This window comes from Loxodonta africana, chromosome 10 (genome assembly GCF_030014295.1).
Source record: "Loxodonta africana isolate mLoxAfr1 chromosome 10, mLoxAfr1.hap2, whole genome shotgun sequence".
NCBI lineage: Eukaryota > Metazoa > Chordata > Mammalia > Proboscidea > Elephantidae > Loxodonta > Loxodonta africana.
Genome location: NC_087351.1, coordinates 90,189,630 through 90,211,900, shown reverse-complemented (window position 1 = coordinate 90,211,900; position 22,271 = coordinate 90,189,630). Strand labels below are relative to the sequence as shown.

At 42.0% G+C, this 22,271-nt stretch overlaps 1 protein-coding gene across 5 annotated transcripts in view; it reads right to left on the bottom strand.

The window, feature by feature from the left end:
• ADCK1 (aarF domain containing kinase 1) overlaps nt 1–22,271 on the bottom strand; it is a 148,730-nt gene that overhangs the window by 100,431 nt on the left and 26,028 nt on the right. For all 5 annotated transcript variants that reach the window (XM_064292806.1, XM_003408565.4, XM_023546427.2 and 2 more), the window contains one exon: nt 358–561. In XM_064292806.1, coding sequence (XP_064148876.1) covers nt 358–402 — 45 coding nt within the window. In that variant the 5' untranslated portion in view covers nt 403–561. The remainder of the gene's footprint in view (nt 1–357; nt 562–22,271) is intronic.

The window sequence follows — 22,271 nt, the reverse complement described above, 5'->3', positions numbered from 1 at the left end:
TACCTACCTCATACGTTTGCCATAAGATTAAATGAGACAACGTAGGGAACAGTACAGTTGTGGTATGCAGTAAACTCTCAATACCTGATAGATACTAGGTTGAACCATGTGAGTCATATTAGATTGCAGTTAAGAACAGTCTAACAGCAACAATTTCATATAGTCCAACCAATATTTTTACTGAGGGCCACTGAGGTTTCTCCTTACCTCTTGATTTCAGCCCTCAAAGTTGCTGTGAAATTTGGTTCAGTGCCAATAGTGGCTCCCCAGTGCCCTGGAGCCAGAGCAAGAACCTCCCAGGGCCCTTTCAGGAGGAGAGCGTGCTGGGTCCCCACCCTTCCTGGTAGAGACAGGTACCTCCTTGCCCAGGTCCTCGCGAATGACCTGGCGGACCTCTTGCATGCTGCTCTGCGGGGCTTGGCTATGCAGCACCTTCAGCGTGCTGGTGTACTCCTCTGGCAGCAGGTAGTCCAGAGCCCCCAGGTGCTGGCCCACCTTGATGAAGGTGCCCCGGTTGGCACAGCAGAGCTCACAGAGACGCCTGGCAGAGCGAAGGTGTACCTGCAGGGAGACAAGCCAGGGCCAGAGAGGTGTGAATGCAGGCTGTTCTCTAAGCACTGTACTTTCCTGCCCCTCTGTCTTTAACCCTGATTTACTCCCCGTGTTCATACATGCACACACACACGCATATGCACACAGATGCATATGCACACACACTCTCCCCTTCTCCTTTGGTCTCCTGCTGCCCAGAGAAGCCAACTCCAACCTCACACTGAGATCAACCTTCTCAGGAGGCCCCATGCTTCTGATCTTCTCCTCTCTATCAAAACTTACTTGGTCTGGGTCCCACTCACTCAGAAACGAGCTTTCAAGGACCCTTGCATGAATCATCCACTGATGACTCGTGCAAGGGTACACTGAGTTTAATGTGTTTGCCACCCACCCCTCAGACATACTAATAATACTTTGTTTGTTTGGAGCACTACAATTTATAAAATATGCTCATATACAATATTTCTTTGCATCCTCACAGCAGTCCTGGGAGGCAGGTACTGGTATTTTTAAAGATGAAAAACTCAGTTTTTTGGGTTTTTTTTTTTTTTTTTTTGCTTAAAAAGAAATAACTAATCAGTATCAAAAGAAAGCCTAGAAAACACTCCAAATCTTGGGCTCTCTGAACCTCAGAATAGCAATCTTTGGAGCCTGGTAGCACAGTAGTTAAGAGTTCAGCTGCTAACCACTCCTTGGAAATCCTGTGGGGCAGTTCTAGTCTGTCCTATATGGTTGCTATAAGTCGGAACTGACTCGATGGCAACATGTTTGGTTTTGCTTTTCACAGCAAACTTTAGCCAAGGTCTGCTATCAACTGGAGGAATAATTTTACTTGGGGGGAGGGTGGAATCTGACACATGGGGGAGATAGGTGGCAGGTTGTCAAGGATGGAGAAGCATTAACTTAAGCCCTGATGCCCTTTCAGAGCTGGGAGGTGCATCCTGGGTTATCACCACAGCTGATGGTCTTGAAACTATTGGGGTCCTGCCTTCAAGGAGTTACAGCCTCTGAGGCAGAATGGGGCTATGGGCACACTCAGAAGACTGATCCCAGTGCCCTTGGGGAACAGTACCCCCTTCTACCAGCCAAGCCAAGACAGACTGAATATCCATGATGGGTGTACACTCTGGTAAGTGCTATGAAGGATGCCACCATAATTGAGCACATATTTCGGGCAATAAAACCATGTGAAGAGTTAAACAGCAGTCAGCAACAAAGATGGAAGAAATGTTCAAAGATCCTATATTATTACATGCCAAGTGAAACCACACAGGAAACCGTCACTTTAGAAATTAAGATGATGAGAATGCTGCAGCCTTGAACACCCTCGTCCCAGCAGCCAGGGAGCCCATCTGCCCGCCTCCCATCACAGCAGAGCAGAGGTCCCAGAATCCAGAGACTAGTAGACGGACCTTAGGCCCTCAGGAATCCAATGCTTCTGGCCTCTGCTGGACATCTCTGCCATTGCCTACCACTCCAGCCCCTTCGTGGGGAACCCTACGTACACCTGACCTCACCCCCCGGCACAGTCCTCCAGCCTTGAGGAGGATACCTGGTCCCAGCTGGGCCAACGGGAGTCTCTTTTCTCTGGCAGAAGGACACGGGGGAAAGAAATTAATTCTGAGAATTCAGTGAAAGTATGCACGCCCCTGGAGTTCCTGGGTGGTGCAAAGGGTTAACATGCTAGGCTACTGACCAAAAAGATAGTCGTTTGAATTTGCCCACAGGTGCCTCAGAAGAAAGACCTAGAGATCTGCTTCCAAAAGATGAGCCCCTGAAAACCTTACGGAGTGCAGTTCTCCTCTGACATGTGTGGGGTCACCATGAATAGGAATCGACTTGATAGCAACGGGTTTGTTGGTTTGTTTGTTTTTTATGCACACCCCTAGATGAATCAAAGTGTTGGTGGGTAGGGATTCTCTTTCCTAAGGATTTAAAGTTGGGGACTGAGCTGGCCAGTGTCAGATGGTAGAAGGCATGTGGAGGTGGACAGAGTCAGTGCCGAGGCTGGCCAAAGCCACACTTCAACCGTGCTTCTGCGGAAGTGAGAGAGAAGGCACAGCAGAGCCTGCCAAATGTGGAGCTGTGCGTCTCCAAGGAGCACAAAGGTTCAGGCCACGATGGACAGACAACATTTCACAGCACGAATCATTGTTCCTCAACACCAACCCAGCAAAGTAGAAAATGTGCCCTCGCCAGCAGAGTAACAGGCAGCCAAAAAGGTAGCCATAATATAATAGTCCTGAGATACTGGCATGATCAGAGCTTAGATTCAGCAATGAGAGCTGCCCTGGCACCCAGAAGCTGCTCATCCAAGGAGTAAGGGGGCACACTCAAACCTTCTGCAAAGCTGTTCTGGGGTCCAGCTGGGGAGCCGTCACACTCAACACCAAAAGGAAGCAGAGGCTTGGAAGAAGACATGAGGATACACCCCCATTTTCTCCTCCCCTCCCAGTAAACACACCAATGTCAAAAGAAAGTCTAGAAAACACTCCAAATCTTACTGTGCGCCCAGAATCCCTGGGCGGTGCAAACAGTTAACATGCCCAACTGCTAACAGAAAGATTAGAGGTTTGAGTCCACCCAGAGGTACCTTGGAAGAAAGGTCGAGAGACCTACTTCCAAAAATCAGCCACTGAAAACTCTATGGAGTACAGTTCTACTCTGACACACATGGGGTCACCATGAGTTGGAATTGGCTTGACAGCAACTGGTTTTTATTGTACGTCCATACTGTACCAGCTATTCTGTGGAATATGGAAGAAACAGGGCTTACTCTTCACCATCTGGGGGGACATAACAAAGCCACTTGCAACAGAGAACAAGCAAAGAGGCAGGTATCTAAAAGGGCACAACAGGGCATACTGTGCAGACGCACAGATAAAAGAAACAAAAGGACTGGAATTAGAGGAAAGGTTTTATTTATGCAGAAGGGGGAGCTGGGGTGTGTGACAGTTATGAATTTACTGCCTTCCAGCTCCAAATCTACCCCTCTTTGCCCAGCTTTGAGTTACTGGAGCTGGGCCCTGCTTCATTTCTTCTTTGCCAGATGGTTCGATGTTGACTTTCTCAACAGGGGCTCTGGATGGGCTCTGCAAATCCAGGGCAGGAGGAAGGGGTTTCCCTTTCTGGCTCCAGTGTGCTGGGACCCTCCTATGGGCCAGTTCTGGCTCATAGCCTCCAGCAAGTGTGACCACCCACTAAGCTGCTCCAACAGATTAGCTCTGGGCCATACCCTCCAGCAAGTTTCTTTGCTATCTGACAGATTCCTCCTGCAGACCAGCACAGCCTTACCCTCTAGCAAGTTTCCCTACCACCCAACTCGCTGCTCTGACAAACCAGCTCCAGCCCACACCTTCTCACAAATCTCTCTGCCACCTGGCCGGCTGGTATTATGGACCAGCTCTGGCTGATGCCTTCTACCAAATTTCCTCACATGTTTCCTGCCAAGGCTGAAGGTTCATAGGGCAGCCCTGCCTGCTCCAGCAAGGTCTGAATCCCAGCCTTGGGGCTAGGGGGCCCTCTGCTAAGTTCTTAGTCCCTTCCTTGTTCATTTTCCCTCAGCCCTGGAGGTAGTTGCTGCTTTATGCATTTGCTACTTCAATGCCCTTAGAAGCTTCTTTTATTCCTTTTAGGAGTTGAAAAACAAAGCAAACCCATTCGACTCATAGCAACCCTATAGGACAGTAGAACTGCCCCATAGGGTTTCTAAGGAGTGGCTGGTCAGCAAAGGCAAAGGAAACCCTCAATGAAATGGACTGACCCAACGGCTTCAACAATGGACTAAAACATACCAATGATCATAAAGATGACACAGTATTGGGCAACATTTTGTTCTGTTATACACATGGTTGCCCTGAGTCGGAGCAGACTCAACAGCAATTAACAACAGCAAGCTTTGCGGCTACTGAACACTTGAAATGTGGCTAGTGTACCTGAGGAACTGAATTTTTAATTTTAAATCATTTAAATTGTCACACGTGGCTAGTGGCTACCATATTGGACAGCACAAGTTTACCAATTAGTAACAACTATGATAAATGTGCCAATCATTTATTTGGTGCCATGGTTTTTTTTTTTTTTTATGTTCTAAGTTCTACTCCTGGCCTACATTAAACACCCAAATACAGGTGGTGGTTGCTGTTATGGTGGTTGTTGAAGTGGTGGTGATGGTAGGGTGTGTTTTTTATTGTTGTTTTTAAATTTACCCAATATCTCTGTGAAACAGATGCTGCGGTGTTCCAGCCCTGTGCCCTACATACAATGTGCCGATGAGCAAGCATTAATGGGATCTCTTCATGTACAAGGCATAGTCGGGGGTGCAGGGAAGTATAAGCCACGGTCCTCATGTACAAGGAGCTTAGAATGTTACTGTAAAACCATACAACTATAATGACCAATACCAGGTAATAAAGATAGGTGCCCAATCACTCCGATGTGTGATGTGTGCTGAGAGTCACCAGGTTGGGTAGCAGGGTGGCCATAAAGTTGAATCAAATTGTACACAGTTTGAAAGACTAATGCAAGCTCTATCTGGTCCTGAATAAAACAAGAACATAAAACATAAAGGTTAGCAGCGTAGGCTTTGGAATCAGACCTGCGATCAAATCTTAGTTTGCTACTTATCTGTCATCTAACCTTGGGCGTGTTAATTAACTTTGGAACCTCAGTTTCCTCATAAGTAAAACAAGGATAATACAGTAAAATCTGCAAAAGCCAGAACCTGTGTAGGGCAGAAACCTGTCAGAGAAGGAAAGCTCAAATATCTTCCACTAAAAGGAGAGATAGAAAAGTGGTAAGACTGCACCCTGTCAAAGGTGGAAAACTTTTGAGACCCAGAAAAACAAGGCAGTTCTGTCAAGTTCCAACTCTCACAGGTTTCACTGTAATTATACCTGTCATTGTGAGATTAAATGAAACGATGCTTAAAAAAGAGCTTAGCACAAGGCCCAGTATATAATAAATGCTCAATAAATGAAAAGAGACAGAGGAGGGAAAAAACAATCTTCCTAGAAAAATGAAATTTAAAGAAAAAACCATCTAGGCCCGTCCACTCCAACAAGTCTGGACCACAATCTAATAGAAACAATAGTTAATTTTGTGCTCTGTCACCTAAATTGCAATACATTCCCACATAAGAAATGCAAATAGATACTGAGGGTTATTCTAACACACAGTGTGTCTATAGGTTCTCTTCCCCACAGATCTCACCACTTCCACCACCACCCCAGCATCAACCTCCCATTTTGCTCTTTGGATCCAAGTCCTGCCTTTACCCAGTGTTACAGACTAAATTGTGTCCCCCCAAGATGATGTGCTGAAGTCCTAACTCCTGTACCTGTGAACGTGACTTTGTTTAGAATTGGGTCTTTGAAGATATTATTGCTAAGTTAGCATGAGGTCACATGGAAGTAGGGTGGGTCCTAACCCCATCTGAGTGGTGCCCTTATAAAAGAGGAGAAGGGACACAGAGGGAAGACAGCCATATGAAGACAGAGGCAGAGACTGGGGTGATGCATCTACAAGCCAAGGATTGCTGGGACCACCAGAGGGTAAGGACAGGCAGGAAAGAATCCTCTCCTAGAGCCTTCGGACAGAGCATGGCCTGTTGACACCTTGATTTCAGACTTCTAGTCTTCAGAACTGTGAAGGAATGTCTTATTTTAAGCAGCCCAGTTTGTGGTATTTGCTGTGGCAGCCCTGGCTTCCCTGGCTGGATGGGTGTGTCACTGCAGCACATCCTTACTACAGAGCCATCACAATCCCCCATCCCTCCCTGTAACAGTATTGCAGGAACGGCCGGAACAGACCCTGCCCCTGCTCCAACTTCGTTTCACTCCAAGCTCAGTAACTTGCCTTATGATTCTTATTACTGATAACCTTGCTATTATGAGTTTTAATCTGCCTCATATTAATTAAAAGCATTGTCAATAGCCAGCTCAGTTTAAGTTTTGGGAGGTGGGCAGTGAATAGCTAATAAGATCAACTCTGTGCTGATTAGTTATTGATTGGGCTGGATGGAGCAAGGGCCCAAAGAGGGTAATTTTTGACCCATGTCTAAATTCCCAAGGGCTGGGACTCCAGCCACCAGACTTGAAAGAGAGGTGGCAAAGTCAGACTGAATCAACAGGATTCCCCATTAGAACCGGGCAATATATTCAGTAAGGTGTAGGGGCATGAGCAAGACAGGAAAGAGACAAGGATACAGACGCATATGCATAGCCCATTATAAGCAGAGAGACAGAAAGTGGGAGACAGTAAAAGAGAAAACACCACACAGACCCAAAACCAAAGAAAGACCTTTAATTAATACTTTTAGTCAAAAACTCAAGCTTCAAAGGAAACACACTGATGTGTTAACAGTGGTATCTTTGAGTTGTAGGATTACAGGAGTGTTTTTTTCTTTATAGGTTTTTCTGAATTTTCCAAATTTCTTGTAATTAACATGTCAGTAACAGAAGAAAAGAAAGTTTTATGTAATCCCTTCCACATCTTTTAGAATTGGAAAAGTCCAGCCAATTTTTTTTTTTTTTTCCAGCTGTAAATGTACAAGACTCTACCACCTAGACTTGGCCAGCTTTGGTGCAGAGAGTGGAATCTAGCATCTCTTCTTCCATTTGTCATAGTGTAATGGTTGACATGTGTGTTTTCCATCATGAAAACAGAATCGTAACTCCTCTCTCATCCCCCAGAAATCATGCCAGGACTGTCTCAAAGGTCTTTTTTCTGGTTGTCACCCTGTGCTTTAAGTTGCCATTTAGGCCACCAAGTAAAACTCATGTCTTGGAGGGGAAAAAATCAGGTTGCAGTTTATAAATGTTTAGAAGGAGTTTGACCCCAAATTGAATCCAAACCCTTAGGAATATCCTTTGTCTTTATTCTAAACACGTGTGGGATAGTACTGTGATTAAGAAGACAGGGTCAACATCAGACTGCTTCAGTTTATATGCCAACTTTACCGCTTAGAAGCTAATGATCTTTGGCAAGTTACTTAACCTCTCTGTCCCTCAGTCTTCTCACCTATAAAAGAAGGGTAATGATAGCACCTACCTCAAAGGGCCACTACAAAGATTAAATGAGGTGAGGTAAGCATTACTCTCTCCATATTCCCTTAGGAATCTAATCCAGTACTGTGGTTGTAAATACCATCTATATACTAATGACTCCCAAATGCACATCTCTGCCCAGACTTACCCCTGACTCCAGACTCATACATCCAACTGACTCTATGACATCACTTTGATGTCCAATGGGCATCTCAAAGTTAGCCATCTCCACCACCGCCAAACCTGCTCCTCCCGTAGTCTTCCCCATCTTAGGAAATGGCAACTTAAAGCTGTGCAAACCATAAATATTGATGTCACCCTTAACATCTCTCCCAAAATAGGGACCAAAATTTCCTTCCCACCTAAAACAACAATAACAAAACCCAGACAAGATATACAAAACAATGGTGTTCAAGGCACTGGACATCAGGTAAAAAAGGACAGTGATTCTTGAGAGATGGGAAACAAACAAAGTGACTTTTACGATTGCCTCTCTCACCGCATTGTGAGTTTCCAGGCTGCGGCACAGGAAAGGGGAGCCTGGCAGTTAAAGACTCCTGAGTTGAAGAGACAGATCTGGGAGCTCAGAAAGACCAACGCAGCTGAAGTGTGCAGGGCAGAACACTGAAGAAGAGAGAGCTACACAAAGAAAGAACAGTAGAGATCTACAGAGGGTCCTTCTCAAATATTCAGCCGAGTACTAATTAGCACATGCAAATGAGGAAACTATCTGAATCCAAGGAAAGAACAACCCAAAAAGATTAGGGGTAACAATACTCAGACTCACTAAGGGCTTATTTTTCACTAGCCAAACTGGAAAACCTCATAACTCACTGGGTATTTGTTATAATACATAGAAGGCTCTTGCCTCTGTTATGGGGAATAATTAATCTTAAACTAACACTGTTCCAGTCCCATCTAACAGATCTTAAAAACAAGACCTAAAAAGAACAAATTGTTTCCAAGTAATTTAACTATGCCCCAGAACAAAGCTCAAAAATATTTATAAGAATACAAGAATATCCAGCACTCCAAAACGTGAAATCACAATGTCCTGCATTTAATCAAAAATTACCAAGCTTGCAAAGAAGCAGGAAAATACACGCTATGAGGAGAAAAAAATCAAAACCAACCCAGAACTGATGCAGATATTAGAATTACAGGGAAGGACATTAAAAGTTATTATAACTGAATATTGCATTCCATATGTTCAAAAAAGTAAGTAGAAACATAGAAGAAATTTTAGAAAGATACCCAAATCAAACTTTCAGAGACGAAATGAGAATGCCTGAGATAAAAGTATACTTAATGAGATAAACAGGAGATTAGACACTGCAGAAGAAAAGATTAGTGGATTTGAAGACAAAGCAATAGAAGCTATTCAAAACCACAGAGAGAAAAAAAAAACTTTATAAAAAAGGAAACACACACCGGTGAGCTGTGGGACAAATTCAAGCAATAAAATAACACGCAGTTGGAGTCCCAAAGGAGAGTAGGTGGGAGGCAGGATATATGAAAGAAAAATATTTGAAGAAATAATAGCCAGCATTTTTTCAAATTTGATGAAAAACCATAAATCAACAACAGATCCAAGAATCTCAACAAGCCTCAACAACAAGAAACATGAAGAAAACTACATAATGAAATGGCTCAACATCAAAGCAATAAAAATCTTAAAAGCAGCCAGAGAAAAAAGAAACATCATGGACAGAGGAACAAAGATAAGGAGGATAGCAGATTTCTCAATGGAAACAATACAAACAGAAGTCGGTGAAGCAGAATCTCTGAAAGTACTGAAAGAAAACCCAGAATTCCATACCCAGCAAAAACATCTCTCAAAAATAATAGCAAAATAAAAACTTTTCAGACATATAAAAGTTGATAGATTGAACTCCCTGTATTACAAGAAATGTTAGAGGACATCTTTCAGGCAGAAGGAAAATGAAACCAGATGAAAATATGAATCTACATAAAGGAATGCAGAGACTAGGATTAGTAACTTCATGAGCAAAATACATAAGAATTTTTTCTCATACCTTGTATCTCTTTAAAAGGTAAGTGATCGTTTAAACAAATATAGTAACAATGTAATGTGCCATTTATAACATATGCATGAGTAAAATGTACGATATCAACAACAAAAGCTGAGAAGGGAGAAATGGAAGTTTACTATTATAAGATTCGTATTCTATACGTGAAGTGGTGAAATGTCACTCAAATGTAGATTGTGATAAGTTAAAGATGAATACTATAAACCAAATTAACCACTAAAATAACAAAACAAATAACTATAATTTATAAGCCACCAAAAGAAATATAATGTAACTATAAAAAATATTCAATCCAAAAGAAGGCAGGAAGGAGGATGGGGGAAACAAGGAGCAAAGGGGACAAGATGAAAAACTTAAATATAACCATATCTATAATCCCATTAAATGTAAGTGGTCTAAACACCCCCAATTAAAAGTCACAGATTATCAAACTGGTTGAAAAAAAGCAAGCCTTAACATAGTGCTAAATAGAACCATAGGTTATAGAAGAAATCAGAAGCAAATTATAAAGTATGTGGAACAGAGTTTAAATGAAAACACATCACAATCTGTGAGATGCCATAAAGCAGCACTATGCACCTATTACTAGAGTTAGAAAAAGGTCTCAGATCAATGACCTCGGCTTCTGCCTTAAGAGACTAAAAAAAAAGAAAAGCAAATTAAACCCAAGTGAGCGGAAAAAAAGAAAAAATAAAGGGCAGGATATGATGAAGAGATAAGAGAGAAAAATCAATAAGGCCAAAAGCTGATTCTTTGAGATGATCAATAAAAATGATAAACTTCTATCCAGACGGATCAGGAAAAAAGTGAGAACATATTTACCAATTTCAGGAATGAGAAAGGTGACATCACTACAGACCCTATGAGTATTAAAAGGATAATAAAAAATACTAACAACAACTCTATGCCAATAAATTTGACATCTCATATGAGAAGGACAATTCCATGAAAGACACAAACTATGTACCAACACTCAAGCAGATAGTGTGAAGAGACCTGTGTGTATTAAAAAATTGAATTTGCAGTTGAAAACCTTCCAACAAAGAAAACTCCTCACCCAGATGGTGTCACTGGTGAATTCTACCAAATACTTAAGGAAGAAATAACAACAATTCCACACAAACTCTTCCATAAAATTGAAGAGGGACTATTTCCCAACACATTCTACAAAGCCAGCATTACCCAGATATTGAAACCAGACAATACAAGATGAAAAAAGATACAGACCAGTTACCATCATGAACACAGATGCAAAAATCCTAAAAATTAAATTTAGCAAATTGAATCTAATAATATATAAAAACACTGTTCTTCTCAGTGAATTCTCTCAGATGGTGCACAATTTTGATTTGTCACTTACTGGTGATGTTAATTTTGATACTTCAGTAAGATAGTTATTTCGCTAGCTTCCTTAAAGTTACAAGTTTGACCTTTATAATTACTTTGTGGGGAGGTACTTCCAAATGTTATAAATATCCCCTTCATCTAACTTTGGATTTATTAATTTATTTATATAAATCAGTTTGGACTCCACAGATTTCTATTTTTCTCAATGGATCATAATCCATCAAAGCATTATTTATTTGTTTAACAGCTTCGTTGAGGTATTTAGGCATACTATAAACTATATACATTTAAAAGGCATAATTCAATTACTTTGATATATGTATACACCTATGAAACCATCACCCAGAGCCCAGGTGGTGCAGTGGTTAAGAGTTTGGCTGCTAACCAAAAGGTTGGCAGTTTGAATCCACCAGCCGTTCCTTGGAAACCATACAGGGCAGTTCTACTCTGTCCTATACGACTGCTATAAGTCAAAATCAACTCAACAGCAATGGGTTTATGAACTCATCATCACCATCAAGATAGTGAACATATCCATCAATCCCAACAGTTTCTCATGACCCACTGTAATTCCAGCCCATCCTTACACCTACCTCACATGTCCAGACAACCACTGATCTGCTTTCTGTCACTACAGACTAGAATTTTCTAGAGTCTTATATAAATAGAATCATACAAGTACATACTCTTCTTATCTGGCTTCTTTCATTCACCATAATTATTCTGAGATCCATCTATGCTATTACATGTATCAGTAATTCATTTCTTTTTCTTGCTGACTAGTATTCCTTTGTATGGATATACCACAGTTTGTTTATTCGTCTGTCGGTGGGCATTTGGGTAGCTACCGGTTTTGCAGCACAAATAAAGCTGCTACGAATATACATACGGACATATGTATGGACACACGCTTTCATATCCCTTGGGTAAATACTAAGGAACGGAATGGTCAGTTTATATGGTAGGTGTATGTTTAACTTTTTAAGAAATTGCCACCAACAGTGTATGAGAGTTTCAGTTTCTCCACATTGTCCCAATACTTGGTATAGCCAGTCTTTTTAATTTTAGCCATTCTAATAAGTGTGAAGTGTTTTTTCATTGTGGCTTAAATTTGCATTTCCTTAATGACTAGTGATGTTGAGCATCTTTTCATGTGCTTATTTGTCATCTGTATGTCTTCTTTTCCACCACTCATCTGTCAGTTGGTTGTACTGTGGTGGCTTGCATGTTACTGTAATGTTGGAAGCTATGCCACCAGTATTTCAAATACCAGCAGGGTCACCTATGGTAGACAGGTTTTAGTGAAGCTTTCTGACTAAGTCAGACTAGGAAGAAGGACCTGGTAGACTACTTCTGAAAAATTGGCCAGTGAAAACCTAATGAATAGCAATGGAACATTGCCTGGTATAGTGTCAGAAGATGAGCCTCTCAGTTGGAAAGCACTCAAAATACTACTGGGGAAAAGCTGCCTCCTCAAAATAGAGCTGACCTTAATGGCATGGATGGAGTAAAGTTTTCAGGACCTTCATTGGCTGATGTGGCACGACTCAAAATAAGAAGAAACAGCTGCAAATATCTATTAGTAATAAGCATGTGGAATGTATGAAGTATGAAACTAGGAAAAATTGGAAGCTGTCAAAAAGAAAACGCAACACTTGAAGATCAATATCCTAGGCATTAGTGAGTTGAAATGGACTGGTATGGGCCATTTTAAATCAGACAATCATATGATCTATTATGCCAGGAATGACAAATTGAAGAGGAATGGCATCACATTCATTGCCAAAAAGAACATTTCAAGATCTATTCTGAAGTACATGCCATTACTGATAGGATAATATCCATATGCCTACAAGGAAGACCAGTTAATCCAACATATATTATTCAAATTTATGTACTATTAATGCCAACGATGAAGAAACGGAAGATTTTACCAACTTTCCCAGTCTGAAATTGATCAAACATACAATCAAGATGCATTGATAATTACTGGTGATTGGAATGCAAAAGTTGGAAACAAAGAAGGATCGGTAGTTGGAAAATACGACCTTAGTGATAAAAATAACACCAGATAGCACACAATAGAATTTTGCAAGGCAATGACTTATTCATTAGAAATACTTTTTTTCAACAACATAAATGGCAACTACACATGTAACCTTGCCAGAGAGAATACAAAGGAATCAAATCGACTACATCTATGGAAAGAGACAATGGAGAAGCTCAATATCATTGGTCAGAGCAAGACCAAGAGCCAACTACGGAACAGACCATCAATTGCTCATAGGCAAGTTCAAGTTGAAGCTGAAGAAAATTAAAACAAGTCCACAAGAGCCAAAATAACAACCTTGAGTATACCCCACCTGAATTTAGAAACTGTCTCAAGGATAGATTTGACACATTTCACACTAATGACTGAAGACCAGAGAGAGAAGTTGTGGGATGACATCAAGGACATATACGAAGAAAGCAAAAGGTCATTCAAAAGGCAGGAAAGAAAGAAAAGACGAAAATGGATGTTAGAAGAGACTCTGAAACTTGCTCTTGAATGTAGAGTAGCTACAGCAAATGAAGAAATGACGAAGTAAAAGAGCTGAACAAATTTCAAAGGGCGGTTCAAGACGACAAAGTAGTATAATGAAACGTGTAAGGACCTGGGGTTAGAAAACAAAAAGGGAAGAACACACTGCATCGAACTTCAAGTTGCAATAGTGAAGGATTCTATGCCAAAATACTGAACAACGTAGGAAGCATTAAAAGAAGCTGGAAGGAATACACAGAGTGACTGTACCAAGAAGAACTGGTCGACGTTCAATCATTTCCTGCTAACATGTCCAAAACACATAGGACAAATTCCCACCATCCTTGCTTCTACAAGCATTCTGGCTGTACTTCTTCCAAGACAGATTTGTTCCTTCTTTTGGCAGTCCACGGTATATTCAGTATTCTTCACCAACACCATAATTTAAATGCATCAATTCTTTTTCGGTCTGCTTTAAAAAAAAAAAAAAAATTTTTTTTTTTTTTATTTACTATCCTGCTGTGGCATTCATGTGATGCAACTGAAAATACCATGGCTTGCGTCAGGTGCACCGTAGTTCTCAAAGTGACATCCCCACTTTCTAACACTTTAAAGAGGTCTTTTGCAGCAGATTTGCTCAATGCAATACATCATTTGATTTCTTGACTGCTGCTTCCATGGGCATTGATTGTGGATCCACGTAAAACAAAATCCTTGACATCAATCTTTTCTCCGTTTATTGTGATGTTGCTTATCGGTCCAGTTGTGAGATTTTAGTTTTCTTTACGTTGAGGTGTAATCCATACTGAAAGCTGTAGTCTTTGATCTCCTTTAGTAAGTGCTTCAAGTCCTCTTCACTTTCAGCAAGCAAGGTTGTGTCATCTGTGTATCGCAGGCTGTTCATAAGTCTTCCTCCAGTCCTGATACCTCCTTCTTCATATAGTCCAGCTTCTCGGATTATTTGCTCAGCATACAGACTGATTTAATATATTAATACTTTATAAAATAGTTATTGCTTTTATAAACTATGGGTTTTTTAAATTGAGATATAATTCACAGACTATAAAAATCACAATTTTAAAGTGTACGGTTCAGTGGCTTTCAGAATATTCACGAAATTGTACAACCATTAATATTATCTAATTCCAGAACATATAAATTGTTTATTTTTTTTAATCAAGTATATTATTTTAGCCATCCTTTATATAGCCACCTTGAGTCTTTGAATAACAATTTCCTGTCTTCATTCAAATTGATCACTATTATTTAATGGATGCTAGTGGTAAAGTATGTATGACATTCCTATCATATTATATTTTACTAACACTCAGGCTCAGTCAATATTTTTACATTATACTAAGGATCAAATTTAAGCTACCAAATGACTTGTGAGCACAATGCAAGTACAAATAGACCCTTGACTGATGATTTTTCATACACTCTTCTCTATAATCATTAACTTCTATCTGAATTGTGGATTCACTACACTACCACCTAGGATATGAGCTGCTAGGAAACAAAACCTCATTTCGTTACACACTCTGCAATAGTAGTCCTCAGTAATAAATGCACCATCCTTTACAATGCATTAACCCTTTCATACACGTTCTCTCACCTGATCCAGGTAAGAGCCCTTGAGGTGGGTACTATTACTCTCCCCACTGCACAGATGCAGAAACTGAGGCTCAAAAAGTTATGAGCCAGGCCAAAGTTGCTTGGCCAGTAAGTAATAGATGCAGGGTCTGAGTTCATGTCTTTTGACTACAAAACCCATCTATTAATTAGCCTTTGCCACCTCTCCAAACACACTGTTAAGACACTCTTCATGAATCAGAAGAAAAACTTCCCAGCAGCCAGTGTCTGCTGTGGGCCCTTGGTGTTACCCTCCCAACTTGCTCACAGTCCTCCCAGGCCCCAGTTGATCTTCAACTATTTCCCACGCTGGCACGGCTGGGCTGCACAGCCACCATGGCGCCTGGCCACGTCTGATCTCCCGGGAGCTGTTCCAGTAAACCCGCTAATACCACCAGGATTAGGAACAACTTCGTAAACACACAGGGGCCTGGGAAGCACTAATTTCACAAACAAACTGAGATGAGAGAACCGCTGGGAGCAGGAAGTGAGGGAAGTCTCTCAGTGTAGCAACTGGACAGGGCAGAGGACTGTGCAGCCTGAGGAGGCAGGTCCTGGAAGGGGCAGGACGCTGCCACAGTAGGAAAAGGGGAAATAGAAGCAACCTTCAATAATAACCTTTCAAAGGGCCCCACTGCCCTTGGTATGAGGTTCAAACCCCTATCACGACACAGGCAGGACACAGGCAGGACCCTCTAGCTTACCTCTTAACCTCCTCACCTCGCTATCCTCCAGCCACAGTGATAAGTACCTTCCTGCACTATCTCCTGCCTCCAGGCCTTTGGACTCCACCTCACCACTCCTCTCTCCCTCTCACCTGTCAACACCCACTTCAGTTCCAGTCCCAGACCAAGGCTTCCCTCTCCTCACCTCCTCCTGGTTCCAGTCTGGCCTATTATTCTCTCCTCCTTCCCTCACCCCTCTCACAGGCAATGCTACTTCCTCCCACAACCCCAGAACTATAGGCAGAGCCAGCAGTGCCATCCCCAACATGGCTCTCAATCCTCCTTTAGTCCCAGCCTGCCTTGGAAAACACTGGGTTTCCGACTATGCTGCAGCTTTGTGGCTGAGATGATCTGCCATGCTCTAGATCCAGACAACAAAAGCAGGGAAGTGACCCCAGATGTGATCATGTTTGCAACCAAACTAGGCTGTGCCCCAAGGTGGGAGGCTCAGCACAACAGGGCTTGCAAATGTTGTGGACAATGACATGACCATCCTCAAAAGCAAACTGTCATCTACAAGGGGGATGCAGGGCAGGCCCCCTTCCCACAAGCCCCCGTCTTCCCTCTCTGGGCAGGGAACAGGGCAGACCCCAAGGAGACTTCTGTGTGAGGCTGCAGAGCAAGGGCCTGCCCCCACATCCGATCAGGACATAGGATCACAGATGATTCACTCAATGGCCATCACCACACTCCATCCCGATAGTCCTCATCATCCACACTGCCCCACCCGTTCGCCTATTCTCTGTCAAGGAGCTACTGGGCACCACTTCCATCAGGAAATCAGCAGTCTACCAAGAAGCAAAGTGAAATGACACAGGGGGGGCAGGCGTCAGCTCAGAGCTACATCACCCCAGGCCAGACTTCCAGGACTATCACAGGCCCCTCCTAGTTCTCAAGACCTCCCTGGCTCCCGCAAAGGGAAACATTCCCCAGGGCCCAGTAGGGCCAGACGAAAATATGAAGAGAACCACAGCACAGCTTTTGGGTCTGGGCTCTGACTGGACTCTGCTTTCTAAGCCCATAGGAGAGGTGGGGGGTGGGAGGTAGACTGGCTCCAGCCAGACATTGACATCCAGTCTGCAAACTAGGTCAGGGGATAGGGAGAAGACAAATTGGTCTTCTCCCTGGGGGAGCAAAGACAATCTGCAGAGATGCTATAACGGTATTCCAGTTGGAAGAGAGAACAGGCAATATGGTGGCCAGAAGTCCTGTCTGGCAAGCTGGTCCTTAGGGAACCACAGCTCAGGGCTTCATCACATGTTTCTAAGGTGTTTTCTGACTCTAAAAATTCACGATTCTCTAACTAAGGTTCTAAAGACAGAATTTTAATTCTAGCTGCAACTCCAAGTATATTTTTGTCCTTATGCCTCAGTTTTCCTTCTGCAAAATAGACATTATTACGTAACACGTGGCTAGCCCCACTTTCTCCCCTACCTCCAATGAGTCACACCCCAGGCCAATGCCCCATCTGAAGTATACAGGCTGAATGCATGCTCAAGGTGGTTTCGCTGTGCAAATGCAGAGGGAATAAAGGTGGCCTAGGGCCTTCTCTCCTCACCTCTCCAACAGAGCCCCATAAAGGGGAGACTGAAGACCAAAGCCACTGACAGGATAGGATAAAAGGGCAGAGGTTCCTCTGCATTAGCACTGTATTTCCAGAGGGTTACTTGTCTGCTTTTCCAGCCTCAGCCTTTGTAGAGCTACATGGAGTGGGACACACAGTAAGGAAGTTTTGATGTGGAAGAAAGTGAAGAAAGGTTCCAAGTATAGGTTCTGTTTCAGAAAAGACAATCCTAAAAGGAAGGTCAGGGTAGGGGGCTTTCAGGGTGGGCAGCTGCTAGTGGCTGAGAAAACTTTCTGAATAAAACATGCTACACTGCTTTTTTTTTTTTTCTTTTTTACATTGCTACCAAGACACTTGCATTGTAATAGGCAACAAAGCTTTAACCCAAAGGAATTATTCTCTAATGGTGGAATTATAAGCATCAGCAATGATTTAAACTAACCGATTCCGACTCATAGTGACCCTGCAGGACAGAGTAGAATGCTCCATAGGGTTTCCAAGGAGCACCTGGTGGATTCGAACTGCTGACCTTTTGGTTAGCAGCTGTAGCTCTTAACCACTACGACCACCAGAGTTTCCAGCAATGATTTAGGGAGGTGTTGAGCTAAGAAAGTTGTTCTAGCATTCCTGAGATCCCAATAAATGAACTGGCATGAGCGTGCAAGCCCTCAGCAAACAGCAATGCCCTGCAGATCTAAGGTATTAATAACACTACTATTAGCAACCTGTGACTCCACCTACCAGCCAGCAAGCCTGCCACCACACAGACAAACGCAGGTGCCCACGGGAGCCCAGGACATGCACTCTGTGGTCCGGAAAGCATCTATTTGGGAATCTAGTTGCCAGAAAAGCTGAAGAGAACCCTTCCCTCCATCTGCCTTTTAATCACACACACTGAGAAGATACATAATTAATTTGTTCCCAACAGTTGCTCTGTGGCTAGAAGAGTGAGGGCATTTCTGGAATGGCAATTACAGACAAGAAAAATAAATGTTAGGCCATGAGCAGAATAATGCACCCAGCCAGCCAGCTTCCATTTCCTTCCTCATCATCCCTGTTCAGGCCACGGGTCTGGGTGAGGGGCAGAAGTCCCTGACTTATTCATTTCCTCCAGGCCTTGAGCTCTTGGGGGCTGGTGGAGGAGGAAAAAAAGAAACACAAAACAAAACCCTGAAAGGTAGAGGGCAGGCGGCCCCACTCTAACCTCAGAAAGACTGAACAATAGCACAAAGTTCAGGTGCAACGTGAAGATCAACAGGCAGGACATCTGGGCACCCCTGGAGGAGGCCTGGGCACAGGCACAAGGAGGGTCGAGGTTGGACACATGCCACATAGTGTCTATCCCCATCCTAGACTGACAATGCCATGGTGCTTTCAAGAGGTGACTCGGTGGGAGCCCCCCCATCCCCAACCCAGGTACTGAGCACATCCCAATGCAAAGATTGCAAACCTTTGGAGGATGCCCATCCTCTGTGGGGTAGGACAGAAAGTCCATGGGAAAGAGATACTGAATCTCCACCCCCAGCCAGGGCCCTGCATTTCCATTTTGCAGTGGGCCCCACAAATTACATAGCCAGCCCTGACTCCTCCTCTAAATGTTCCCCAGCTCTTTACTTGCTGGTTCTTTCATCACTCTTCAGTGTCCTCTGAAAAATTCCATCTCAAAAAGCCCTCTTCCTGTCCTCATTCAGTCACTTTTTAGCCCATGATTACATTTCATCCCCTTTAGGGCACTTAAGAAAACCAGCTGCCATCGAGTTGATTCCAATTCATGGCAACCCCATGTGTGTTACAGTAGAACTGTGCTCCATAGGATGTTCAATGGCTGATTTGGGGAAGTAGATTGCCAGGCCCTTCTTCCGAGGCACTTACGAGTGGACTTGAACCTCCAACCTTTTGGTTAGCAGCTGAGTGTGTTAACCATTTGTGCTACTCAGGGACTCTTAGAGCACTTACGGAAAGCTGAAATTATCTTGTTTACCTACCTCATTGATTCACTAAAAAGTATTTACTGAGCCATTGTGTGCTGAGTGCTGTTCTCAGTGCTGAGGATACATCAGCAAGCAAAACAGATTGAGTCCCTACCCTCATGGGGCTGATGTTCTTGTGAGTTTGATTAACTGTTCATTGTTTTTAATCCCCTCAAGAATAAACCATTGCTTAAAAAAAAAAAAAAAAAATTTGACCATTATTGAAAGACTGAAAAGCTCTCTCCCTAAGATCGGGAACAAGACAAGGATGCCCACTTTCACAACTGCTATTCAACATTGTATTGGAAGCTCTGGACAAAACAATCAGGCCAGAAAAAGAGATTAAAAACATATCAAAAAGGAAAAAGTAAAACTATCTGTATTCACAGATGACATGATCCTATCTTCAAAGAATCCATAAGAAGACTAACACAACTAATAAATGGAATTGAGCAAAGTGGTAGGGATTAAGATCAACATACAAAAACCAACTGTTTCTATACAGCAGCAATGGATAATCTGAAAAAAATATTAAGAAAACAATTCCATTTACAATAGTATCTAAAAGAATAAAATACCTAGGAATAAATTTAACCTTGCAAGGTGAAAGATTTGTAACTGGAAACTATAAAACATTGCTGGAAATTTTTAAAGATCTAAATAAATTGGAAGAACATTCCACATTGATAGATTGGAAGACCAAATATTGTTAAAATATCAATACTACCCAAAGTAATCTGCATATTCAATATAATCCCTACCAAAATCCCAAAAGCCTTCTTTGCAGAAATGGAAGGGCCAATCTTTAAATTCACATAGAAATGCAAGGGGCCCCAAACAACCAAAGCAATCTTGAAAAAGAAGAACAAAGAGAGACACACACTTCCCAATTTCAAAATGTTAATACAAAGCTACAGTAATAAAAACAGTGTGGTACTGGTATAAGGATAAATATACAAACCAATGGAATAGAACTGAGAATCTAGAAATAAACCGATAAGCCAACTGTTTTTCAAGAGTGTTAAATCCATTCAATGGGGGAAAGAATAGTCTCTTCAGATTGAAAAGCTAATTAAAAAAAAAAAAAAAACTCCCAACAAAAAAAAAAGCCCTGGCCCAGATGGCATTACTGGAGAATTCTACCAAACATTCAGAGAAGAGGTCACACCAGTACTACTCAAGCTATTTCATAACATAGAAAAGGAAGGGATACTTTCAAATTCACTCTGTGAAGCCAGCATAATCCTGATACCAAAACCAGGCAAAGATACCACAAAAAAAGAAAACTACAGACTGCCTTGGTTATCTAGTACTGCTATAACAGAAATACCACAAGTGGATGGCTTCAACAAAGAGAGATTTATTCTCTCACAGTCCAGTAGACTACAAGTCCAAATTGAGGGCATCGGCTCCAGGGGAAGGCTTTCTCTGTCAGCTCTAGAGGAAGGTCCTCATTATCAATCTTCCCTGGATCTAGCAGCTTCTCGGCACAGGAACCTCAGGTCCAAAGGATATACTCTGCTCCCAGCACTGCCTTCTTGATGGTATGAGGTCCCCCTGTCTCTCTGCTCACTTCTATTACATCTCAAAAGAGATTGGCTTAAGACACAATCTAATCTTGTAGATCTCATCAACATAACTGCCACTAATCCATCTCATTAACATCATAGCAATAGGATTTACAGCACATAGGAAAATCACATCAGATGACAAAATGGTGAACAATCACACAATACTGGAAATCATGGCAAACCAAGTTGACACATATTTTGGGGGGATTCAATTCAATCCATGAAAAAGACCAATATCTCTCATGAATACAGATGCGAAAAATTCTCAACAAAATTCCAACTAATAGAATTAAGCACCATATAAAAAAATAATATACCATGGCCAAATAGAATTCACACCAGGTATGCAAGGATGGTTCAACATTAGGAAATCAATCAACATCATCTACCACATAAATAAAACAAAAGAAAATAATCACATGATCATCTCAATCTATGCAAAAAAGGCATCTGATATATAGCATAAACAGTATACAAACCATAACTAACAATACACAAACACCAGAAGATAAGGTAGATAACTGGGATCGTCTTAAAATTACACACTTATGCTCACCAAAAGACTTCACCAAAGGAGTAAGATGAGAACGTACAGACTGGGGGGGAGGGGGGGGGGTACTGGCTATTACAAATCTGACGAATGTCTAATCTCTAAAATCTATAGGAAAATCCAACACCTTTACAACAAAAAGACAAATAATCGAGTTAAGGAACGGGCGAAGGATATGAACAGATACTTCACCAAAGAAGATATTCAGGTGCTAACAGACACATGAGGAAATGTTCTTTATCATTAACCATTAGAGAAATGCAAACCAAAGCTACAATGAGATACTATCTCACCCCCACATTACTGACAAGAATCAAAAAAACAGAAAATAAAAAATGTTAGAGAAGCCGTTGGGAGATTGGAACTCTCATGCACTGCTGGGGGGAATGTAAAATGGTACACACATTTTGGAAAATGATACAGAGCTTCCTTGAAAAGCTAGAAATAGAAATACCATACAATCCAGCAATCTGCTCCTAGGAATATATCCTAGAGAAATAAGAGCTGCCACACAAATAGACAAATGCACACCCATGTTCACTACAGCATTAGTCACAACAGCAAAAAGATGGAAACAACCTAACTGCCCATCAACAGATGAATAGGTAAAATAAAACTATGGTACATACACACAGTGGAATACTACGCAACAATAAAGAACAATGATGACTCTGCAACGTGGATGAATCTGGAGGGCATTATGCTGAGTGAAAGTAAGTTAATCACAAAAGCACAAATGCCA